The 18,502-nt window shown below is 40.6% G+C and overlaps 7 protein-coding genes across 7 annotated transcripts; 6 read left to right on the top strand and 1 right to left on the bottom strand.

The window, feature by feature from the left end:
- The first annotated feature begins 388 nt into the window (after window positions 1-388).
- On the top strand, window positions 389-1,407 carry LOC115760679 (endocuticle structural glycoprotein SgAbd-3). Its single transcript, XM_030702146.1, has 3 exons — window positions 389-399; window positions 969-1,082; window positions 1,140-1,407. Exons 2-3 carry the CDS (start codon window positions 970-972, stop codon window positions 1,405-1,407), a joined length of 381 nt encoding a protein of 126 aa, XP_030558006.1. The 5' UTR covers window positions 389-399; window position 969.
- A 2,170-nt stretch (window positions 1,408-3,577) lies between these two features.
- On the top strand, window positions 3,578-4,044 carry LOC115761058 (endocuticle structural glycoprotein SgAbd-4). Its single transcript, XM_030702673.1, has 2 exons — window positions 3,578-3,741; window positions 3,807-4,044. The coding sequence occupies exons 1-2, from the start codon at window positions 3,578-3,580 to the stop codon at window positions 4,042-4,044; spliced, it is 402 nt and encodes a 133-aa protein (XP_030558533.1).
- A 2,401-nt stretch (window positions 4,045-6,445) lies between these two features.
- LOC115760678 lies at window positions 6,446-7,083 on the top strand. The gene is made up of 3 exons (XM_030702145.1): window positions 6,446-6,493; window positions 6,555-6,878; window positions 6,937-7,083. The coding sequence occupies exons 1-3, from the start codon at window positions 6,446-6,448 to the stop codon at window positions 7,081-7,083; spliced, it is 519 nt and encodes a 172-aa protein (XP_030558005.1).
- Window positions 7,084-8,318: 1,235 nt separating this feature from the next.
- Window positions 8,319-9,490, top strand: LOC115760677. Its single transcript, XM_030702144.1, has 4 exons — window positions 8,319-8,339; window positions 8,408-8,731; window positions 8,792-8,923; window positions 9,281-9,490. Exons 1-4 carry the CDS (start codon window positions 8,319-8,321, stop codon window positions 9,488-9,490), a joined length of 687 nt encoding a protein of 228 aa, XP_030558004.1.
- A 2,044-nt stretch (window positions 9,491-11,534) lies between these two features.
- LOC115760676 lies at window positions 11,535-12,756 on the top strand. The gene is made up of 2 exons (XM_030702143.1): window positions 11,535-11,546; window positions 12,184-12,756. Exons 1-2 carry the CDS (start codon window positions 11,535-11,537, stop codon window positions 12,754-12,756), a joined length of 585 nt encoding a protein of 194 aa, XP_030558003.1.
- Window positions 12,757-14,841: 2,085 nt separating this feature from the next.
- On the top strand, window positions 14,842-16,534 carry LOC115760675 (flocculation protein FLO11). The gene is made up of 2 exons (XM_030702142.1): window positions 14,842-15,286; window positions 15,537-16,534. The coding sequence occupies exons 1-2, from the start codon at window positions 14,842-14,844 to the stop codon at window positions 16,532-16,534; spliced, it is 1,443 nt and encodes a 480-aa protein (XP_030558002.1).
- Window positions 16,535-16,602: 68 nt separating this feature from the next.
- On the bottom strand, window positions 16,603-18,449 carry LOC115760799 (4-coumarate--CoA ligase 1-like). Its single transcript, XM_030702295.1, has 4 exons — window positions 18,306-18,449; window positions 17,850-18,244; window positions 17,657-17,773; window positions 16,603-17,594 (listed from the first exon to the last, which is right to left on the bottom strand). Exons 1-4 carry the CDS (start codon window positions 18,438-18,440, stop codon window positions 16,640-16,642), a joined length of 1,602 nt encoding a protein of 533 aa, XP_030558155.1. The 5' UTR covers window positions 18,441-18,449; the 3' UTR covers window positions 16,603-16,639.
- Between the last annotated feature and the right edge of the window lie 53 nt (window positions 18,450-18,502).

Raw genomic sequence — 18,502 nt, 5'->3', positions numbered from 1 at the left:
ATATGAATTGTTGGTTTTTTTTACATGTCAAATGATGTAAACATATGAGAAGAACTCAAATATCTATAGCCTTAGCTGCAAATAAAGAATTAAAGATTCTTAAAAAAAAAAAACTTCTAACTTGTTTTCATTGGGGAGCTACAAAAAACTCTGAAGCCGGAAGCAGAAAACCTGAGGCATATGAGCTAATTTATAGTTTCTCTATACGGTTTTCAATCATTATAAGTAAAGCACTTGCTTTAGAAAAAATATTTAAAAATAGCACATGAAATTTATTTTTCCTTAAATTTCAAGGCAAAAGTGACAAATTTGTTGTATGCAAATGAATTGAACATTTGGTTAGGCTAGAGCTGATCAAAAATGTGGTCAAGTCGGTTCCATAAAGAACCAGAATCCGATGCTGACGTTGCCGACAGGCACCATATAGACAGACATGCACATTGTTTATTGTCTTAGGCTAAAAATAAAAGCGAATAGCTAGAATCACCGAAGTATTCATACCCTTAACCCATTCATAAGCCAAAACGTGTAATTGCTTCGAATATACAATTGCCATAACTCTGTGTGAAATTTACAATTTAGAAATCTTTAAAAAGTAGTATATTTCGAGCTGATATGCATTAGGCAAAAGTGTCTATACCTCTAGGAGGGTATGGATACCCATAGAAATCGTGCTCAGCAGGTTCGCTTGGCTTTGCGTAGCGTCTGCACCAAATTTCACACCCATTTTGAAAAGGCCAAAAACAAACCAAACAAGTTCAATATTATTTATTGCTCCCACTTTAATTATATGTTAAATATTTTAGTACAGGTATTTTATTAGTTTTGCATGTTTGTTTTTCGCTTTCGCATTTTTAGTATCCTACTATAAAAGTCTGTTTGCTTAGCACACCCAATGTCAGTCGCCCCGAAGCATTGGCACAGCGTGGATATTTATTCTGGATTTAGTCAATATACAAATTGATCAAAATGAAACTAATTCTGTTATGTGCTCTATTTGTGGCTGTGACGCATGCTGCTGATAATAATGACTTTATCTCGAACGAGTCGAATGTGGAATACAATGGCAAATTCTTTTACCAGTAAGTTTATAAGGCCAAACTCAGGACCGACAAGTTTTAACGCACTCTATCCAAAAGTTATGAGCTGCTCGATGGCTCAAAAGCAACGCAGAATGGCGAACTTAAAGAAATCGAGAAGGATCAATACGGCGAGGCCGTCAAAGGGCATTTCTCATTTGCTGGCGATGATGGCAAGGAGTACGCCATATCCTACACAGCCGACGAGAACGGCTATCGGCCAGTCGGCGATCATTTGCCAACGCCTCCGCCCACGCCAGAGTCCGTGCTGAAAACCCTCAAATATCTGGCAGAGCATCCCTATCAGCCCAGCGAGCAGAAGCCTTAAAGGGATCGAAGTGCTCAGCCCAAACATGTGATCATTAATGTAAAATGAAACAACTGTGAACCAAAAGAACTGAACAACTCAGGTTAAACAAAATTTACACAAAACTAGCCAATTGAAAAAAAAAATATATAAAAATCAAAAGCCTTTAAATTATAATAATCTTCATCTACTCAGCTCAAATCAACTGAAGAGCTTAATGTGCAAAAATGCTTGTGCTTTAAATTATTTTCATAGCAAAAGAAGGAAATATTTGTTGTTTACGCGTAAGTTGATTACTTTCTCGATTGTGCGAAATGATCTTCACAATTGAAACGTGATTTGAATAATTAAACTCTTCACTTTAATGCCAGTTGCGTAACTTTTGTGGCCGTCCTCCGGCTGCGCATTTACTTTGGGTGCCTCGCCCAAAAGTGAAGCCAGATTCAGATTCTGCAAAGCTTGGTCGATCTGTGTGATTTACCTGGCGTGACCTGCTGTATGCGAAATGTTTGTTAAATTTGTCTTAGTTAGCAGTTTTGCTCGGCTGCAGTTATGCATTTGCCAGAGCCAAAGAATCGACTTGTTAGGCTCTTCGTAATGGGGTTCTAATTGGCAAATACGCGTTTCTATGCGCCCGTGTGGCCCAAGACAAGATCTATTAGTTAGTTGAGTCGAGGGCAAATGTTGGTATAAACAATTTTATTTTCAGTAATACTTGGAATGGTACCCAGATTTTGACTTTGTGTTATGTAATCAAAGCAGAAAACGAAAGTGTTAATTCCGTATGATTTTATTTAATTAGCAAGCATCTGTTAAATTGAACTCTTCTAGTACTGCACAACTAAATCTAAGATCTGCTGAAAATACTGAATTTAAGCAGAATCATACAGCTGATAATGTATACTATTCCTATGTCGATCCATTTTACCGTGCTATATACCCTGTCAAAAAGATTTGGTCACAGTTCAAGTTCATTGACCTATTGTAAATATACGTTGCGTATACGTAATACGCAACTTTATCATTTCTCTAACAATGCTCGTAGTCTACATTTTTTATTGCCCCTTTGTTCGCGATCACCGTTAGATCAGGTGCGTATTTATGAGTGCTCAAATTGTTTCCATAATTGAAACGTGCTTGGAATTAGAAGTTTTACCTCTTGGTATTTGGCAATAATGACACTTTAATGGAATCGATTGACAAGAAAGCAAGCTATACGGCGAATCTTTTAACACTCGCTGTTATACTAACTTAAATCCTTAACGGCCAACTTCCTCCCTCGAGCTCCGCTTCAACTTCCCCTGGACAGCCCGATTAATTCAACGGAACTTACAGCGCTTGAAAAAGAATTATGTTCTGCGCAGGCAAATCACGTAGCTGCCAACTCGGTCTGGCGATGTCATCAACATTGCCTTGGGGACAGAAGACGGAGACATGTCACAGCTCAGCAGTCGTAGTCCCAGCTTCGGGTATCACCCGCTGACATCGTCGTTTCATCTGCATCTCTTTGGCGGTGCGGCGGTGTTTACTCATCGGCCAGACGCGCGAAATGGACAATAAAAAAACCTCAAACGATGGCCACACCAAAACAAAACAAAACAAGCGCCCGAAAAGATAGTGCACGACTACGAGCTACCCTGGAGCTAAGAAAACATAAAAGATCTTGAGCAGTATTAACTAAAAACCGAAGTAAACCAAGTCAACCCTTTATATCAATACCTTTGTAACATATACATATCTAGTTCTAGATGGTGGCTTGAAACTGTGTAGAAGACTAACAAAAATTTATGGAATGCAAATATTCAGATTCAGAAAAAATAACCCTTTTTCTGAATGTAAGCATATCCGGTTCAGTCTCTTTTAGACTAGAGGGTATGATTGAAATGAGACGAAGAAGCGCCCGCTCATAATTTTTGTTATGGTAAAGTACGAGTACGAGTACTTGACGCTCTCTGCTTCTTATCTAGTGCGCCCATCGTAATCGTTGGATGTGGCAACCGAAGCTGGCGCGGTGCGTGCGAGTGCGAATCAGGTGCTCGCCCTCGTCAACAAGATGGTATATAAAGGCCAAGCGGCAGCTGAGTAGACAACAGTTGTTGCATTCACTCGCTGGAATTGACTTGCCACGCTTCCGCGCTCTAAATACCGAACAACACAGGATAAATCCCCAATCAGTTTTCATCGCAATAAAATGTACAAATTCGTGTGTGTCTTGTGCTCTGCTCTGCTGCTGAGTTATGTCTGGGCCCGTCCGCAGGATGCGCGCGCAGCTGGAGCAATAACAACAACAACAACGCCAGCCAGCATCATAAAGCAGGATAATGTGAACAATGCCGATGGCAGCTTCAACAGCAGGTAAGTTAGGACGTCTCCACGCCAAAGAAGTTGATTCCAACCCCTCCATCTCTTCTTCCACGCAGTTATGAGACATCGAATGGCATAAGGGTGGAGAACATTGGCTACTTGAAGAAGATCATCATACCGCGAACGGAGACCGGCGATGGCCAGGTAATTGAAGAGCACGAGGAGCTCGTACTAGTGCAAACTGGCTCCTATAGCTACAGCGATCCGGAGGGCAATCTCATCACCCTACGCTATGTGGCCGACGAGAATGGCTTCCAGCCGGAGGGTGATCATCTGCCAGTTGCGCCGCAATAGTAGCGTCAACCGGGCGTATGTGTAATTAAGTAATTAGCATTAAGTATGTATGTATATCCTATATCGTATAAAGTATTACGTACTGGAGATAGCACCGCACTGCCCTATGCCATACGAAACATACGATGGGTTTCCAATAATTCAGTTCTGGCACTGACATTCACACACACACACACACAGCCATACACAGACACCTGAATACCCAAAAAAAAAATGAAATGAAGAAGTAATAAATGAATGAATAAATATTGAACAATTAAGTTTGTGTCTCATTGCCACTTAACGAATATTCATATGCACTGCAAAGTACTCGCTTTGAGTATTTCTCAGCCTCGTGGCGCTTACAAAATTACCAAGCTGCCCTTCACGCCGACTTGCGGTTGATGCTGCTGCTGCTGCTGCTGCTGATGATGATGATGAGCACCAAGATTATTTACACACAAGCCATTTGAAGCCGACACCAAAACCGAATCAATATGAAATACCAATTTAATCTAAATGCTCTAATCGCTGCGCAACCGCAGTAACTGGCATTGATATGATCGCCTCTGATTTGTTTGCTCATCAGTTTAGTTCGGCAATGTCCACAGATCGCAATCAATGCAAATAACCAAATATTACACGAGGTGTTTGCAGCTAGTTAATAGAAGGGTCTTGAATATAAAGGTTTTGAAATGCTGCAAACATTAAATATATACATTTATTTTTAATGCATTTGATTGAAGGCAATGTTGGCAAAAGTCGGAGAAGACTTTAGGAGAAGAAATTTAGAATCTCATAGAAAAAAGCTTTATCTCTTGGCCAAGTCACTAAAATATAGTTCTTGTATACTCGTAGTATTTATAGTCAGTCTTAGGAAAAACTTGAAGAATTGCACAAAAAGCATACTGCCCATTATTTCATAGAGATAGCAAAACTTCAAAACTCATAAGAATATAATTTAGTAGATAAGTATATATATATCTATATATTTTAATGAAAAGAAGATAGAAATAATTTCTTTAGATGAAACATCTTTTCACTATTTAAGTGACTATGAAATGAAATTAATTAACTCAAATGAATAAAGCAAAACTTTGTGAAAAAACTTAAGAAACACACCTCGCATATTGAAAATATATAGACAAATGCCCATTTAATAACGCATGCCCATTTAATGGAAGAGGCGTTCCAATAATTAAACGTCCAAATTACTTTATTATCGAAAAATTCCAATGCCAATTGCTGATCCACATTTGTTCATTTTGAGTTGAAGGTGCAAGCCGTCGCCGGCATGTGGAAATTCAGTTTGTGCATCCTCCTTTTGGCCAGCACTTTGCGTGGTTACGCCTCAGCGCAAATGTTACCGGTAAGACGAAGGCAAAGAAATTGATATAATGAAAGAGCATAGAATATATTGTATTTTTGCTAGCAAATGGGATACTTTTCTGTCATTCGGCAATTGGAATGTGTGGCCAATTCGAGGTATGTAACCGAAGTGGTTTGCAATGCGGTGCCACCGCGTAATAGAAGCATCAATGCAGCTCTAAGGCTTATGCAGAGGATCACGGGCTTAATCGGCAATCTGGAGGTATCCATACCGATTCCAAGGAAAAAGAAACTTAAAAAAATCTTTGACATCACATTTGAGCTGTGCAAAGTATTACGAGAGCGCAAAAGAAAGACACTGATCGAATTGCTCAGTGCAATGACATGCTTGGGAAACCGAACCATACAATGTCCAATTCATGCGGTAGGTAAAAATCATTCAATGAAATTTAAATTAGCTACTTACCTGATCGCCTGCCTTTCTCCTGACAGGGCTTTTATCGTGCGGAGAACATCACGGTCGTTGAGTCTTTGCCACCGGTTCTCACCGAATCCGATTTTCATATACGTATTAATTGGTTTTTACCGAAGGTTGCCTCGGTACTAAATATCACAGCCGTGGGACGTCTTTACGAAAATGCCAAGGAACACGCTAAAAAGAGGAAATATTTATAGAAAATTAATAATAACAAAGTGAATAATAAATTTCAAAAAAATATGCCCAAAAGTATGCTATAGTTCTCAGCTCTTATGCTCTGTATTTTGTTCAGCTATAAAAAACGAAGCATACATAATTATGCTGCTTTATTGAGTTAGGAGCGGGTATACCCGACCTTGCCCGTGGTACGTACAAAATAAATAGACAGAGAAGCAAACCTCGACATTTTTATAACATACAGTTTTTCGGTTGACTTTAGTGTTCGAACATTATTTTGTGTTCAAGCGTTTTGGCTTCGCACGATTGATTTCCATTTCAGTAATTGCTCTATATATAGGCCTAAGCATAATTGACTGACATTTCCATGTTTAGACATCTATCATTTTATAACTAGAGAGCAACATGTATCATTCATTGTTGCGGAACTACCGGATAATGGTTATATTCATAGTGAGCCTCAGTTTTAATAGTAATTCGGCCAGGGTAGGTGACAGAAAACCGAAAAAAGCATTTTGTTTTTTTTTTAAGCATATTTCCTATACAGCACAGACATTTGAAGCTACGCTGGAGTTCCTTTGATTGCAGAGTCCACACCGATTTTGTGTCCGAATACAAGTGCCGCGTGGTGCAGCCAATGCGTTCAGCTCTAAATGTGGAACTCAACTTACTGCAGGAACTTAGATCAATAAAAGTTTATACACTTATTTCCACCAAGCCCCCATCGGGGGTTACGTATCGAAAATTATTTGACAATTCTTTGGACGGTTGTCGAGTTATTTCTCAGCTCTCGCAGAAGGGAATCACATCTAAAATCTATGCTTCTGTAATTAAGTCCAGCAATCAGCCCAAAATGTGTCCAATAAAAAAGGTAAGCTCTGCTCATAGTAGATCTATAATCTTCTTACTAAACACCAGTTGTATTATAGGGTTTGATTTACTATCATAATATAAGCGTAGAGGAGGTAATGCCAAGCTTTGTGCCAGTCAGCAATTTAATGACCCAGGTCAACTTCTATGCCCAAAATCAAAGCTATTTAAATGTTACGCTTAAAGGTAGTGTTATGAACAACTAGAGGCAATAAACGATATTATAAAACAATAATGGCTTATTGAAATCCAAATGTTTAAAGCAATAAAAGTTTCACCTATTCAATCTTATCTCGGTATTTAAAAAACAATAATAATTCGGCTGTGCATTTTCATATTTAATCATGACACAAGCCGAAATTGTGCTATTAACAATTAAGCTGGCCAGCAATTAGCATGGATAAAGTTTATAATTTAGTGCTTCTGCTTTCGATAGCCTGTCTAGAAGGCAAGGTATTTACATCAATCTCCCAAAATCAATCTCTAATGAAACACAAATCCTTAACAGCGTCTAGTTATTCATTGGAAAAGCTTCGATTGCATTGCAAACCCAGAGATTGTCACATTCCACAGATGCTTCATTGTGGATTCGGCAAAAACGATAATTACAAGCGAAGTTGAATATAATCGCGTCTTCGAACAGTTTAATGCGAACTTTGTATTAAACGTGCCACGCCCACCATTTAAAGAGTTTTATAAAGTGTTTGAGCTGAAAATGGACGTCTGTCAGTTCTTTAAAGGCGCCTATCAGAATAAGTATGTCAAAGCCGCCTATCTAAGCATGATGAAGCACAGCAATATGCCCAAGACATGCCCACAGCCAAAGGTGAGTCGCAGATCAAAGTCGCAAAAGTTAAGTGAACAGTTTTTGCTATTTAAATATTTTAAGGGTTTCTACTATTATCACAACATGAGCATCGGTGACAACCTGCCACCCTTTTTGCCAAAATACGATTTCAAAGTGCAATTAGATTTCTTTCTGCCCAATGTGCCGGTCTATAATTTGTCCTTAAGCGGACGTTTGACTGATCCTACAAGGCATAGGGGTTAGGAAAAATCCTATTTTTAAGCACATTTATATTTTATATTATATTTTTTTTAAATGTGCGTCGCAGTACATAAGCTATATGTTAAGTGTTAAAGAAACTTTTTTGTAATAAGAAGTTTTAGGTATTCTAAACATAGGAAACTTTTGACAACAAAAATTAAAATGGCTTGATCAGTTTATTCAGTCTAAAAAGGGAAATTATCTTCGAACTCTTTCATCGGTATCCGCACAGAATAAATATATAATTATACATCTATTCAAGCAGTTAAACAAAAATTACTACAGCACAATTCGGATATTCGATATTTTAGCTGCGGCAAATATTTAGTCATCAAACAAATCCGAATCGTCTGCGAAATGGAAAAGATATATATTTTGGCACTGCTATTGCCAATGGCTGATCTCGCCAACAAGGTTCGTCTCCTTGAGAGTTATATATTTTGTATCTATATATTTGCAATATAAGCCTTAACATTCTACAGCCCGCACCTCGTTTGAGTGTGGTTTGGAAGAGCTTCAAATGTGACGTGAATAGCGATATTGTAACGTTCCACAAATGCAGCATAGTAGATGCAGAAAGTACTCTTTTGACCACCGAAATAGTATACAATCAGGATTTCGATCAGTATAACGGCAGCTTTTCATTATATACACGCCCAAAGTTGAAGGAATTTCAGAGGATTTTCAAATTGAACATCGATCTTTGCCAGTTCTATAAGACCTCGCTCAAGAACCAGTTCCTGGACATCGCCTACAAAAGCATTGTAAGGGACAGTAATTTTCCAACAAAATGTCCTCAACCCAAGGTGAGTCTTTCCTTCCCACGTTATATGATAATCTCTAAAAGATTATATACACATTTAAAGGGCTTATACTACTTTCGCAACATAAACGTAGCTGAACATCTGCCGCTCATTATGCCCACAGGAGATTTTAAGTTATATTTGAGCTTGTTTACGGCCGATTGGTCATTTTGGAATATTACTCTAAACGGGAGAGTAACACGGCAAATAGGTAAATAAATCAGAATAAAATGTGTTTTATCAATAAAAAAAGCAAATGAGCCAAGTTTTTTGTCGGTCAATAAACTTACGTATCTTTAATTGAGATTCTACAATCTCTAGTTGAGATTCTACAATTATATGGTATATATGTATATTCTGAATTTAAAATCAGCTCACAATATCAAACAACGCAATCGGATAAGATCGGAATTTCTTTGAAAAACAACAATGAAATGCTTGTTAGAATTGGCAATTACCAAGGGGTATACGTGGCCTGTCTATCAAGTGGCGATGATTACGCTGATCAACAGACATCTCCATCCATTACTAGAGCATTATTTACGATTCAAGCTCAAGATGCCAGCCACTGACAAGAAATTTCACAACATCATGACACTTGAAATTGCCGCCAAATTTATTGCCTCGCCGGACTTTTTTGTAAACCAGTCTTCAGTCTTCAAGCTGCAATCTTCCGTTTGTGAGCTCAGCTTTAAATGTCAAATGGCGCACGAGCTAAGAACACAATTTCCAGCTAAAGATGCAACCTACCACAAATGCTAACCCAAGAATGCAGCAGCAGCCAATCATTTGACATTTTCAATGGCCAGCCGATACCACAGGCCCAGTTTGCTGATCAGTCGATGGGTCAAATAAGTGGGTCAGTGTGCGAGCTGTGTGAGGATGCGGCTCTGGAGCTAACCTTGTCAGCTTTCGTTTTCATTGCGTTTCGAGTCAGCCAACTGGGGAAAATTGCACAACTGCCGCCGCTTCGGGTGACTCATCCCGGGCACTCCAACAAAATGGTAACTGGTCTCAAAAGCCAAGTCATACAATCTGGCATGCATAGCTCTCTGGCTTGGCTTGGCTTGGGTGGGAAGTAGACGAAGACGGCACTACCATTTGGCTTGGTGTTGGCGGGTGTGGCTGTGCAGGCGGCGGCCAGGCCCAAAAATATTGTTGTTATGGCAAGCGGCAAGAGTTGACCAGTTTTTACTGGCTCTACCTGTCTCTCTCTCGCTCTTTCTCTCTCCCTCAGTAACCGGCAACGCGGTTATTCAACTTTTCGCATTATGTTGCAAGTGATTCTCGCATCTTTGAAATCAAATTTATTTGCTTTGTTTTTTTTTTTTTGGGGTTTGGGTCCATCAGCAGAGATTGGCAAGTAATCGTGGTAATCGCTTTTGCATGATATTATCGTCACAGCTTGACCCATTTTCCACAACTAATTAACATTTGCCAAGATCCATTACCCATTGCCGTTTTGAACTCAATTATCGTCTTGCCTCATCTGCATCTGCAGCAAGCGAAAAACAAACAAAAACCAAACCCGATCCATAGCTGCACGAGTATTACAACAATTTTCATTTCAGTCTATGCCACATATATTGTATGTCACTGTCCTCTATGCCAAGTTCCCCCGCCTCCGAATTCCCCTAATGCCATACAAACAATCCAGTCAAAAGGCGCTGCTACTATTACAAGAATCCAAGCAAACGCAGCCGCTGCTAGCAACATCTTCTCCACTTGAGCGAGAGAAACGGAGATCAGAGAGAGAGAGAGAGAATGAGAGAGAGAGCGACTGAGCTAGACTCTCGACCGTAAACTGGCTGGGAGAGCGTTTTGCATGGTTCGGCTGCATTTTGGCGAAGACAACAAACGTCGAAGCTTGCAGAAAAAACTCGTTCTGGCTTATTTCTAAATAACGGCATTACGAAGATGAACGACCGGACAGACGCAGACAACCCGCACACCTTGCGCCGTGCCTATTACCATACCATACCATGCCATAACTATGCATAACTATTATATGAAATCCAAAGACGTTGCTACAAAAATAAATAAAGACTATTGAAAAATCTGGGGATCTTAATATGGTATAAATATGGTATAGGGGTAAGTTTCTATCAAAGACGTTGCTTGATTTAGACGCTACCAAAATAAATTGAGATTATTTAAAGATCTGGGGATTTTAATACCTATGATACAAATATGGTATAGGGGTAAGTGCCTATCATTATTTATTATATGTTAATGCTCCAGAAAACTATCAAAAATATATACAAAAAGCGTATTAATTGATTTTTGTAGCGCGTAAAAACAAAACTCTCTTGAAATTCTCAATTTGGACGAAAGCAAAAGTATTCTATTTCTAGTTTAGATCATTGGGTCTTCAGCCCATAATTAACAAGTTTTTTATAAAAACCAACAACAAAAACAAGAAGACAGAGTTAAAGAGCAACGACAGCTTCTACAGCTATGGCAATTGCAACAATATGCCAATGTATCTGTATCTGTATCTGTGCTGTAACTGTATCTGTAACTCTATCTCTATTTATGTGTCTCTTTGGCCAAGGCGCTCGCTGGTGTGGGCTCCAGCTGCGAGCGCGCAGGAGACACCGACAAAGTCGCGCGGCTATATAAAGCTCTTAAATAGGGCCGCCGCAGCACAGTTCGAACCGTTGCAGCTTTCACTTGCCAGCCGAACGGGCGCCGCATCAAACGCGTCAACAGTTGCAACTGCAACATATTTGCTAAAAACAAGTGTAAATGCACAGTTACAACAAATCCTTGCAAGTGAATCGTCAATCAATCAACGCATAACAAAATGAAAGTGTTTGTAAGTTGATCTGTAAAACTGTTGTGGCTGTCTGGGTTGTGGCTTGTGTGATCGTGGTCATAAGTAAAAGTAAATAAACTATTAAGAGCTTAACATATAAACCAAAAATTATTATCAACTGCGAGCTATGTCTACAAGCTGTTTATGTAAAAGCCATAAAACTCTACATTTTTTCTATAAATTAAAAAATTAAAAAAAGTAAGCATTACATATCCTGGAAAGTTGTGCCGTCTTTGTGTTTGAAACCTGTAAAAAAAGGAAAATAAATTAATAATTAAATTTATATACATTTTTCATAAAATAAAAACAAAATAAAATATATACAAATTATTGAGTTTTTATTAATAATAATTATTAATTGAATTTGCAGATTTGTAAATTAAATAGTCCATAAATATACTGGAATTATTCATATTCAATAATTTATTGGCTTTTCTTAATATTATCACAATTATATTAATTTCCCAGCTAACATTTCTGTCAAAGTATCCTTGGCATTAGAACAATTGAACGGCGAGTTTCTGGGTTATTTTAATGATTTTCGCGCAATTGTAATTTTAATAATATTTATAACTTTATCTAGTATCAGTAGTATATATCAGCCTGATATAAGATTTCAACTTCTTTTAATTATTAGATACTTATTTCGCTGTTTGCCCTTTCGTGCCATGCCCAGCATCAGCACCAACATCAGCATCAGCATCATGCACACCTAAATGCTAACAATATTCCGCGCGATGAGAAACCTGATCATCGTCATGAGGATCTACGCGAGACGAGCACCTGGATACCCATACTGAAGTACAACAAGGAGCAGAGTGAGGATGGCAGCTACAAGACCGAATACGAGACCGGCAATAACATAATACACGAGGAGACGGGCTTCCTCAAGGATTTCGATACCAATCCCCATGGCGTTTTAGTGCAGCATGGCCAATACTCATACCAATCGCCGGAAGGAACCTTGGTCAATGTGCAGTACACAGCCGACGAGAATGGCTTCCGTGCCACTGGAGATCACATACCAACACCGCCAGCCATACCCGAGGAGATACAAAAGGGCCTGGACCAGATCTATGCGGGCATCAAGCTGCAGCAGGAGCGCCTGGAGCAGCGCGCCAAGAATGATCCCAGCTTTGCCAAGAAGCTGGAGGAACGGCGTGTGGCCAATCAGAACGGCCAATACATTGGCCTGCTGGAGAATCAGTAGAGAGTCGCCGCAACCAAAACCTCTCAACCAGATAACGTGCTGCATTTCTGATATTTTTCCAAATTTTTAAGTTAACTACTTGCCTCCCCTCCTCTAATGACCCTAACCAACCGAAAGACTGTGATTTCTGCTCTAAATTCTAAAATATTTCCCCAAATAACTATACCTAAAAAACAGCCACAGCACAAATATTTATGTTAACGATCGTGAAAGTTTTGTTGAATAAATGAAAAGAAAAAAAAACAATCACAATAACAGCGGAAAAATAAAATTTCCAAACTCACAAGCGCGACCCCAAGCCAACATTATTCAACGCTTTTCCATTTCCATATTATCCCCTTCTTATACACATGTGCATACCCATATAATGTGCACAAAACGTGACAATGCGCAATGGGTTTTTTAATTCGGTTTCTGTTGGCTGTTTTTATTATAATTTTTTTAATATATTTTTTTTCAAACCTTAAATTACCGCATGTGTCCGTTTGTTGATCCCATTCAATGCTGTATAATTTTTTTTTTTTTAATATTTAGCATTTTCAGTTTTCATAGCGTCGATTTTCCATATGCATCGCTTTGTGCCTATTGACATCGCAGTCAGACCAGCTGTTGCATAATTATGACAGCTTTTCTTTTGACGCTTCGACTTGGTTTCCATTTTTTCGAGTGGTTTGAGTTGAAGTCACTCGAGAGCCGCTTCAATGGGCGCCATTCCAATAATTTGGCAGGAAAATCTGTATTTTCAGCTTCACTTATTAAACGAGGCTATGACAATAAGTAGTTAGTTCCTATGAGATAGATGCACAGTTTAGAAAGTTGTTATATATAACATTTTGACAACATTTTTCAGATATGTTTATATGATATTTTATATACGGCAACCCGATGAAAACCTTAATTTAAGTGAACCGAATCTTTAGCCAGACACAGACTAAACTGAGTCGCAACCGAAGCATAAATTTTCAAAAAGTCTTAATTGATAAAAAACTTGCTTATTTTTTAAGTTTTTATTATCGTACTTGAACAAAGTGGACTTAAAATTTTCCAGGCTTGCTCGATTTTACTAGATTCTATAGTAGAGTCTGGTAGAATTCAATAGTGGATGGCATTAAGTGATTATTAAATTATATAAAGTAATGCATCCAATGAAAGCCATTTAAATATTAATATCTTACTGGCTTATAGATATATCTAATGTGAACTTCTCTCACTTCTTCGGCCTACAACTGTTTTACCGTTGAACCAATCAATTTGGTGAAAAGTTGCCCACAGCGACAATCGACAGATTTTGAAGATATTTACGAATAGTTCGAAGAAGAACAAGCGATGCCAAAAAAAAATTAACAAGCCAACTTTTTAGTAGCACAAACGGCGACTTGGCAAGTAATTTGCATAAATCTCAGCATAAACACATAGCTATATATAAGCCTCTATATATATACATATATAGAGAGAGAGAGAGTGAGAGAGAGATATCTAAGCAGAACCCTCTGCCTCGTGAAATAAATCAAATCCGCTGCATTTTCACCGACCACAACGAAAGAATGTTTATTCGCCATTAAATTTTAACGCTCTTGCGCATAATTAAGCGAAAAACTGAACAAAAGAAAAATTTCTATATCTATATGATTAAGAATGTTTCTCTGGCCGTTGCGTTCAGTCCAATGCTGGTGGCAACTGAACCGTCCGCAAATTGATTTGGCCAACGTCAGTTGCCGTTTAGAAGCCGCCGCGTTTAGACCACGAAACGTGCAAAAGCAGAAGCCAAAGAAACTCAAATAACTAAAAAACTGAAATCAGAAATCAACATCAACAAAGTGCGTATATTAAGGGGCAGGTGGAATTGAGAATCGATACCGTCTCAGACAATGACTTGTTGCTGTTGTTTTCTTTGCCAAACAACAACAGCAACAACAATTTAACAATAAAGAAGTAGCTAACTGTGAATGGAAGATACACAACAAAAACAATAATAACAAAAACAACAACAACAACATCCACTTCAAAAGTGGCACATCATTTCAGTAAATAGAAACCGAAACTGAAACGAACAGAAACCGTTGAAACTGTTGGTCCCATTTGACTATGGCCAACAAGCATTTGACTCTTCTGATTCTTTGGCTTTTGATTGCGTCCAGTTGCCAGCTGATCCTGGGGCAGACCGAGCCGGATGCCCAGCAGCTGCAAGCACTTCGGCCTCGGGGTCGTATACGCATTGCGGATATGCAAGTGCCGCAACCGCCGCTGCCGCCACCGCCGCCCATGCCCGGGCATGGACCCATGAATTGGCCCGGCTATGGTGCAGTTGCTCCCATGCCTGCCAGCTCTACAGTACACACGCACATTCCGCTGCTGCGTGAGGAGCAGCTGGACAACAATGCTGCGAATCTAGCCATGCCAAATGAGGCTGTGGTGTACGGTAACTGGAAGCCGGATCATCATCCACTTAGACCCAGCGTTGGGGAGACGCAGCCCAAGCAACGCGTATACGGACGCCTCGAAGCCATGCTAATGGGCTTGCCAGCGGATGGTAAGTGCCAGAACCATCCAAAAATTACCAGGCAGTCTGCGAAGCTTTAAGCTTTAAGAGCTTTAAGATAAAGACTCACGACAAACTGTTTGTCGAGCTTTAAGGGAGCTTAATTGTAATGATATTATGGACGTTATAGATGTTAAAGCTTTAAGTTGCATAACTTGAACTTTTAGTTAATTGTGTTAAACACAATTGATTACACTTAAGCTATGTAAGCTACTCACCCAGTTGTTTGTACCAGTTGCAGCAAACGACAGGCGTGATTCGTCCAGCGAGGAGCATTCATCGGAAACGGAGAGACGCACTGCTTCGGATGGCTATCAGAACCCCTTCCCACGTCGCGATAGCTTCGAGCGTTCCCAAGAATCACGCGGTCGCTGGCGCATACCGCCAGGTAATATACAAATGCAGCCATCCGAATCTCCGATTGAAGTGGTACACATGAATGCGTCGGATCCCTTGATGCGGGCCATGGCCAAGCAAATCAACGAGTCCATTGAGGCAACGACAGCGCATCGACAAACCACCGAAGACAGCTGGATGCCGCTACCCTATCCGTATCCCACGCCCAGCTACGAGAGCACGCAGCCAGTGCCAAGAGTGATGGCCAAGGTAAGCAGTACACCAGCGCCCACGCTCAGCTCTAGCCTTGCCACGGAGTTCACCACAGTGGCGCTCAATTGGCCCACTGACTTTCTGGATGCCGCCTCGAGCAGCACGGAGCGCATCTACACAGATGCCAGTAGCGGCAGTATCGATCGCATCGAACATGTCGACAGCATTGATCGAATTGATGAGGATGTGGACGACTATAAGTACTACGAGGAGAGCCTAAACTCCGCCCAAATGCACAGCGAGCTAAGCGTTCCGGACACCCTATTGCCCCAGCTGCCACTCAACATAACACGCGTGGGCATTCCCTACGAGGAACGCAACTCAGCCGAGGAGCCGAAAATTTGTGTGCCTCTAACTGTCACCGAGACGGCCGCAGAAAGCACCACCGCGCTCCTGGTAGAGGTCGAGCGCGTCTATTGCTTTCCCTTGCCCAAGGTTGAGATCAAAACGGGTAACATACGGCAGCAACAGCTGCCGCAGCCAACGCAGCACGATCACAGCTCCGGGGCCAGTGTCACATCCATGACCACGGAGGAGCAGCCGCAACCAGCGCTAAGTTCGACTGCAGGTCGTCAGAGCTGCTTGACGTTGCTCCTAATCATCTGGAGCAGTGTCTTGGCATATTTATAGGCTAATTAACGCGGTACTCCATCGCCTAAGTTCAACTCAGGGGCTAATTGTAATTAGAAAAAGATATTAATGTATTTAAATAATTAAAGCTTAACTAAACACATTTTAACGATCCAAATTAGCCTGTGTCAGCTTTTCTTTGACCACTCGACGGAGCACCTTACCGTTGGCATTCTGGGGCAACTCATCCGCGAAGTAAACGCCTCCAAACAATCGCTTAAACTCGACCACCAACCGCTTGGCCACATGCTCTTTAATCTGATCTGCACTCAGGGTGCTTCCAGGTCGTTTTACGACCATGGCTGCAGGTGCATCGCCGTACTTCTCAATATAAACGCCTGCCACACAAACTTGTTGGACATCGGGTAGCTCAGCAATGACTGCCTCGATCTCATTGGGCCAGTAATGCATCGTCAGACATTTGAAGATTTCCTTTTTGCGGTCCACGATATACAGGTTATTGTGTTCATCAAAGTAGCCCAAATCACCCGAGTGGAACCAGCCCAGAGAGTCCTGCATACGCTGGGATTCCAGTAGGTTACCGTAGTAGCCGCTCCATTTGCGGCCCCGGTGCACACACACCTCTCCCACTTCTCCATGGCTCAGATTACTGCAGTTCTCGTCCAATATGCGCACTTGGATTCCAGGCGCTAGCTTGCCTACTGTCGTGCCAAACTTTTCCGTATAAATGCCGCCTGCAATTCCACCGATTTCTGTAGAACCATATGTGAAGATGATAACACCGTTTTTAAGCAGGCTTTGCATCTTCTGAAGTATCTCCGATGGTATCCACCCCCCACCCACGACTAAAGTCGTCAGACTAGCTAGTTTTTCAGCTGAGGCCTCTGGGCATGCGACTAGTGCGGAAATGTAAACCGGTACGAGAATTACTGTAGTGATTTTATACTTGACAACTAGTTCCAGAAAATATTCGGCACTGAAAGGCTGGTTGGTTAAAATTCTTGTGCAGCCATTCGCAACGCTCCATAATAAGAAGAGAATGCCTGTGGCCCAGTCTAGTCCAGAGGGACAGTAGGCGACCGATTCGCAGGTGACATAACTAAATAAATAAGATGGATAACGTCCCGGTCTTATGTTTTCTTATGTAAATTAAATACCTACTTGTTACTACAATCAAACGTATGGTTTGCAATGCAAACAGCTTTGGGAAGTCCAGTAGTACCGGAGGAACACAAGATAAACACAGTCTGATCGCCGCCCAAAATCAAGGGTTGTGGTCTACATAGAAATATATAGTTAAGTACGTTAATAGATAATAAAGAGACTAGGTATACTACTGATAGTATTAACTTACTGATAGAACATTTCAGTCTCCGTTGGGGAGAGCAGTTCCTCTATATACGTCACACCCTCCACTTTACCCGTGACTGTTATCAGTTCAGGTGTCCAGGCTGCACTCGCGGTCTTTAGCTTCTCATAGTCGACGGCATCGCAGAAAATTAACTTGGGCTTGGTTATCGTCAGCAAGTGTGTTAGGGTATTGATATCTAAGATGGGATTAACTGCGTGGAAGGGCGTGGCATTAAAAAGGCAGGCCACAGCGGCAGGTGTGACAAAGGTGCTATTCTTGGCCGATATGCAAATGACATCATCGTGACTTAGTCCCCGCTGCTTAAAATTCTGTGCAAGTCGCACGGACCAGCTTAATATTTGCTGGCTTGTCGCAGTTTTCCCATCCTCAATGCATATCTAGACTTAGTAGAATGAAAATTATTAATTGAAATACATATCTGACAAGACCTGAGCTTACCTGGCAAATGTTTTTGGGATTATTTTTGAGATTATTGTGAATTATTCGGCCAATTGAACAATCTAAGTCGTACATAGGCATGGCCTTTTTTCCACTCCAGATGCGTTTGATGGGATCGTAGCTGATTTCATCCATTTTTCTGACTATTTCTGGCAAGAGTTGAATACAAACTGAGCTGCTCCTAAAATAAAGCGCTC

This window comes from Drosophila novamexicana, unplaced genomic scaffold (genome assembly GCF_003285875.2).
Source record: "Drosophila novamexicana strain 15010-1031.04,08,12 unplaced genomic scaffold, DnovRS2.1 tig00000462-arrow-pilon, whole genome shotgun sequence".
Classification (NCBI taxonomy): Eukaryota; Metazoa; Arthropoda; class Insecta; order Diptera; family Drosophilidae; genus Drosophila; species Drosophila novamexicana.
The sequence above is the reverse complement of the archived record's forward strand: the minus strand, read 5'-3'. Positions and strand labels throughout refer to the sequence as shown.

Bases quoted from the DNA above. Each gene is read 5' to 3' on its own strand.
- LOC115760679 (XM_030702146.1), top strand. From the start codon at position 970: ATGAAACTAATTCTGTTATGTGCTCTATTTGTGGCTGTGACGCATGCT. The intron at 1,083-1,139 runs GTAAGTTTATAA...TCTATCCAAAAG, and splicing joins AATGGCAAATTCTTTTACCA to TTATGAGCTGCTCGATGGCT.
- LOC115760799 (XM_030702295.1), bottom strand. From the start codon at position 18,440: ATGGATGAAATCAGCTACGATCCCATCAAACGCATCTGGAGTGGAAAA. The intron at 18,245-18,305 runs GTAAGCTCAGGT...TACTAAGTCTAG, and splicing joins ATCCCAAAAACATTTGCCAG to ATATGCATTGAGGATGGGAA. The intron at 17,774-17,849 runs GTAAGTTAATAC...ATTTCTATGTAG, and splicing joins GAGACTGAAATGTTCTATCA to ACCACAACCCTTGATTTTGG.
- LOC115760675 (XM_030702142.1), top strand. From the start codon at position 14,842: ATGGCCAACAAGCATTTGACTCTTCTGATTCTTTGGCTTTTGATTGCG. The intron at 15,287-15,536 runs GTAAGTGCCAGA...TACCAGTTGCAG, and splicing joins AATGGGCTTGCCAGCGGATG to CAAACGACAGGCGTGATTCG.
- LOC115760677 (XM_030702144.1), top strand. From the start codon at position 8,319: ATGGCTGATCTCGCCAACAAG. The intron at 8,340-8,407 runs GTTCGTCTCCTT...AACATTCTACAG, and splicing joins TGGCTGATCTCGCCAACAAG to CCCGCACCTCGTTTGAGTGT. The intron at 8,924-9,280 runs GTAACACGGCAA...TTACGATTCAAG, and splicing joins ATATTACTCTAAACGGGAGA to CTCAAGATGCCAGCCACTGA.
- LOC115761058 (XM_030702673.1), top strand. From the start codon at position 3,578: ATGTACAAATTCGTGTGTGTCTTGTGCTCTGCTCTGCTGCTGAGTTAT. The intron at 3,742-3,806 runs GTAAGTTAGGAC...TCTTCCACGCAG, and splicing joins GATGGCAGCTTCAACAGCAG to TTATGAGACATCGAATGGCA.
- LOC115760678 (XM_030702145.1), top strand. From the start codon at position 6,446: ATGGTTATATTCATAGTGAGCCTCAGTTTTAATAGTAATTCGGCCAGG. The intron at 6,494-6,554 runs GTAGGTGACAGA...TTTCCTATACAG, and splicing joins TTAATAGTAATTCGGCCAGG to CACAGACATTTGAAGCTACG. The intron at 6,879-6,936 runs GTAAGCTCTGCT...GTTGTATTATAG, and splicing joins AAATGTGTCCAATAAAAAAG to GGTTTGATTTACTATCATAA.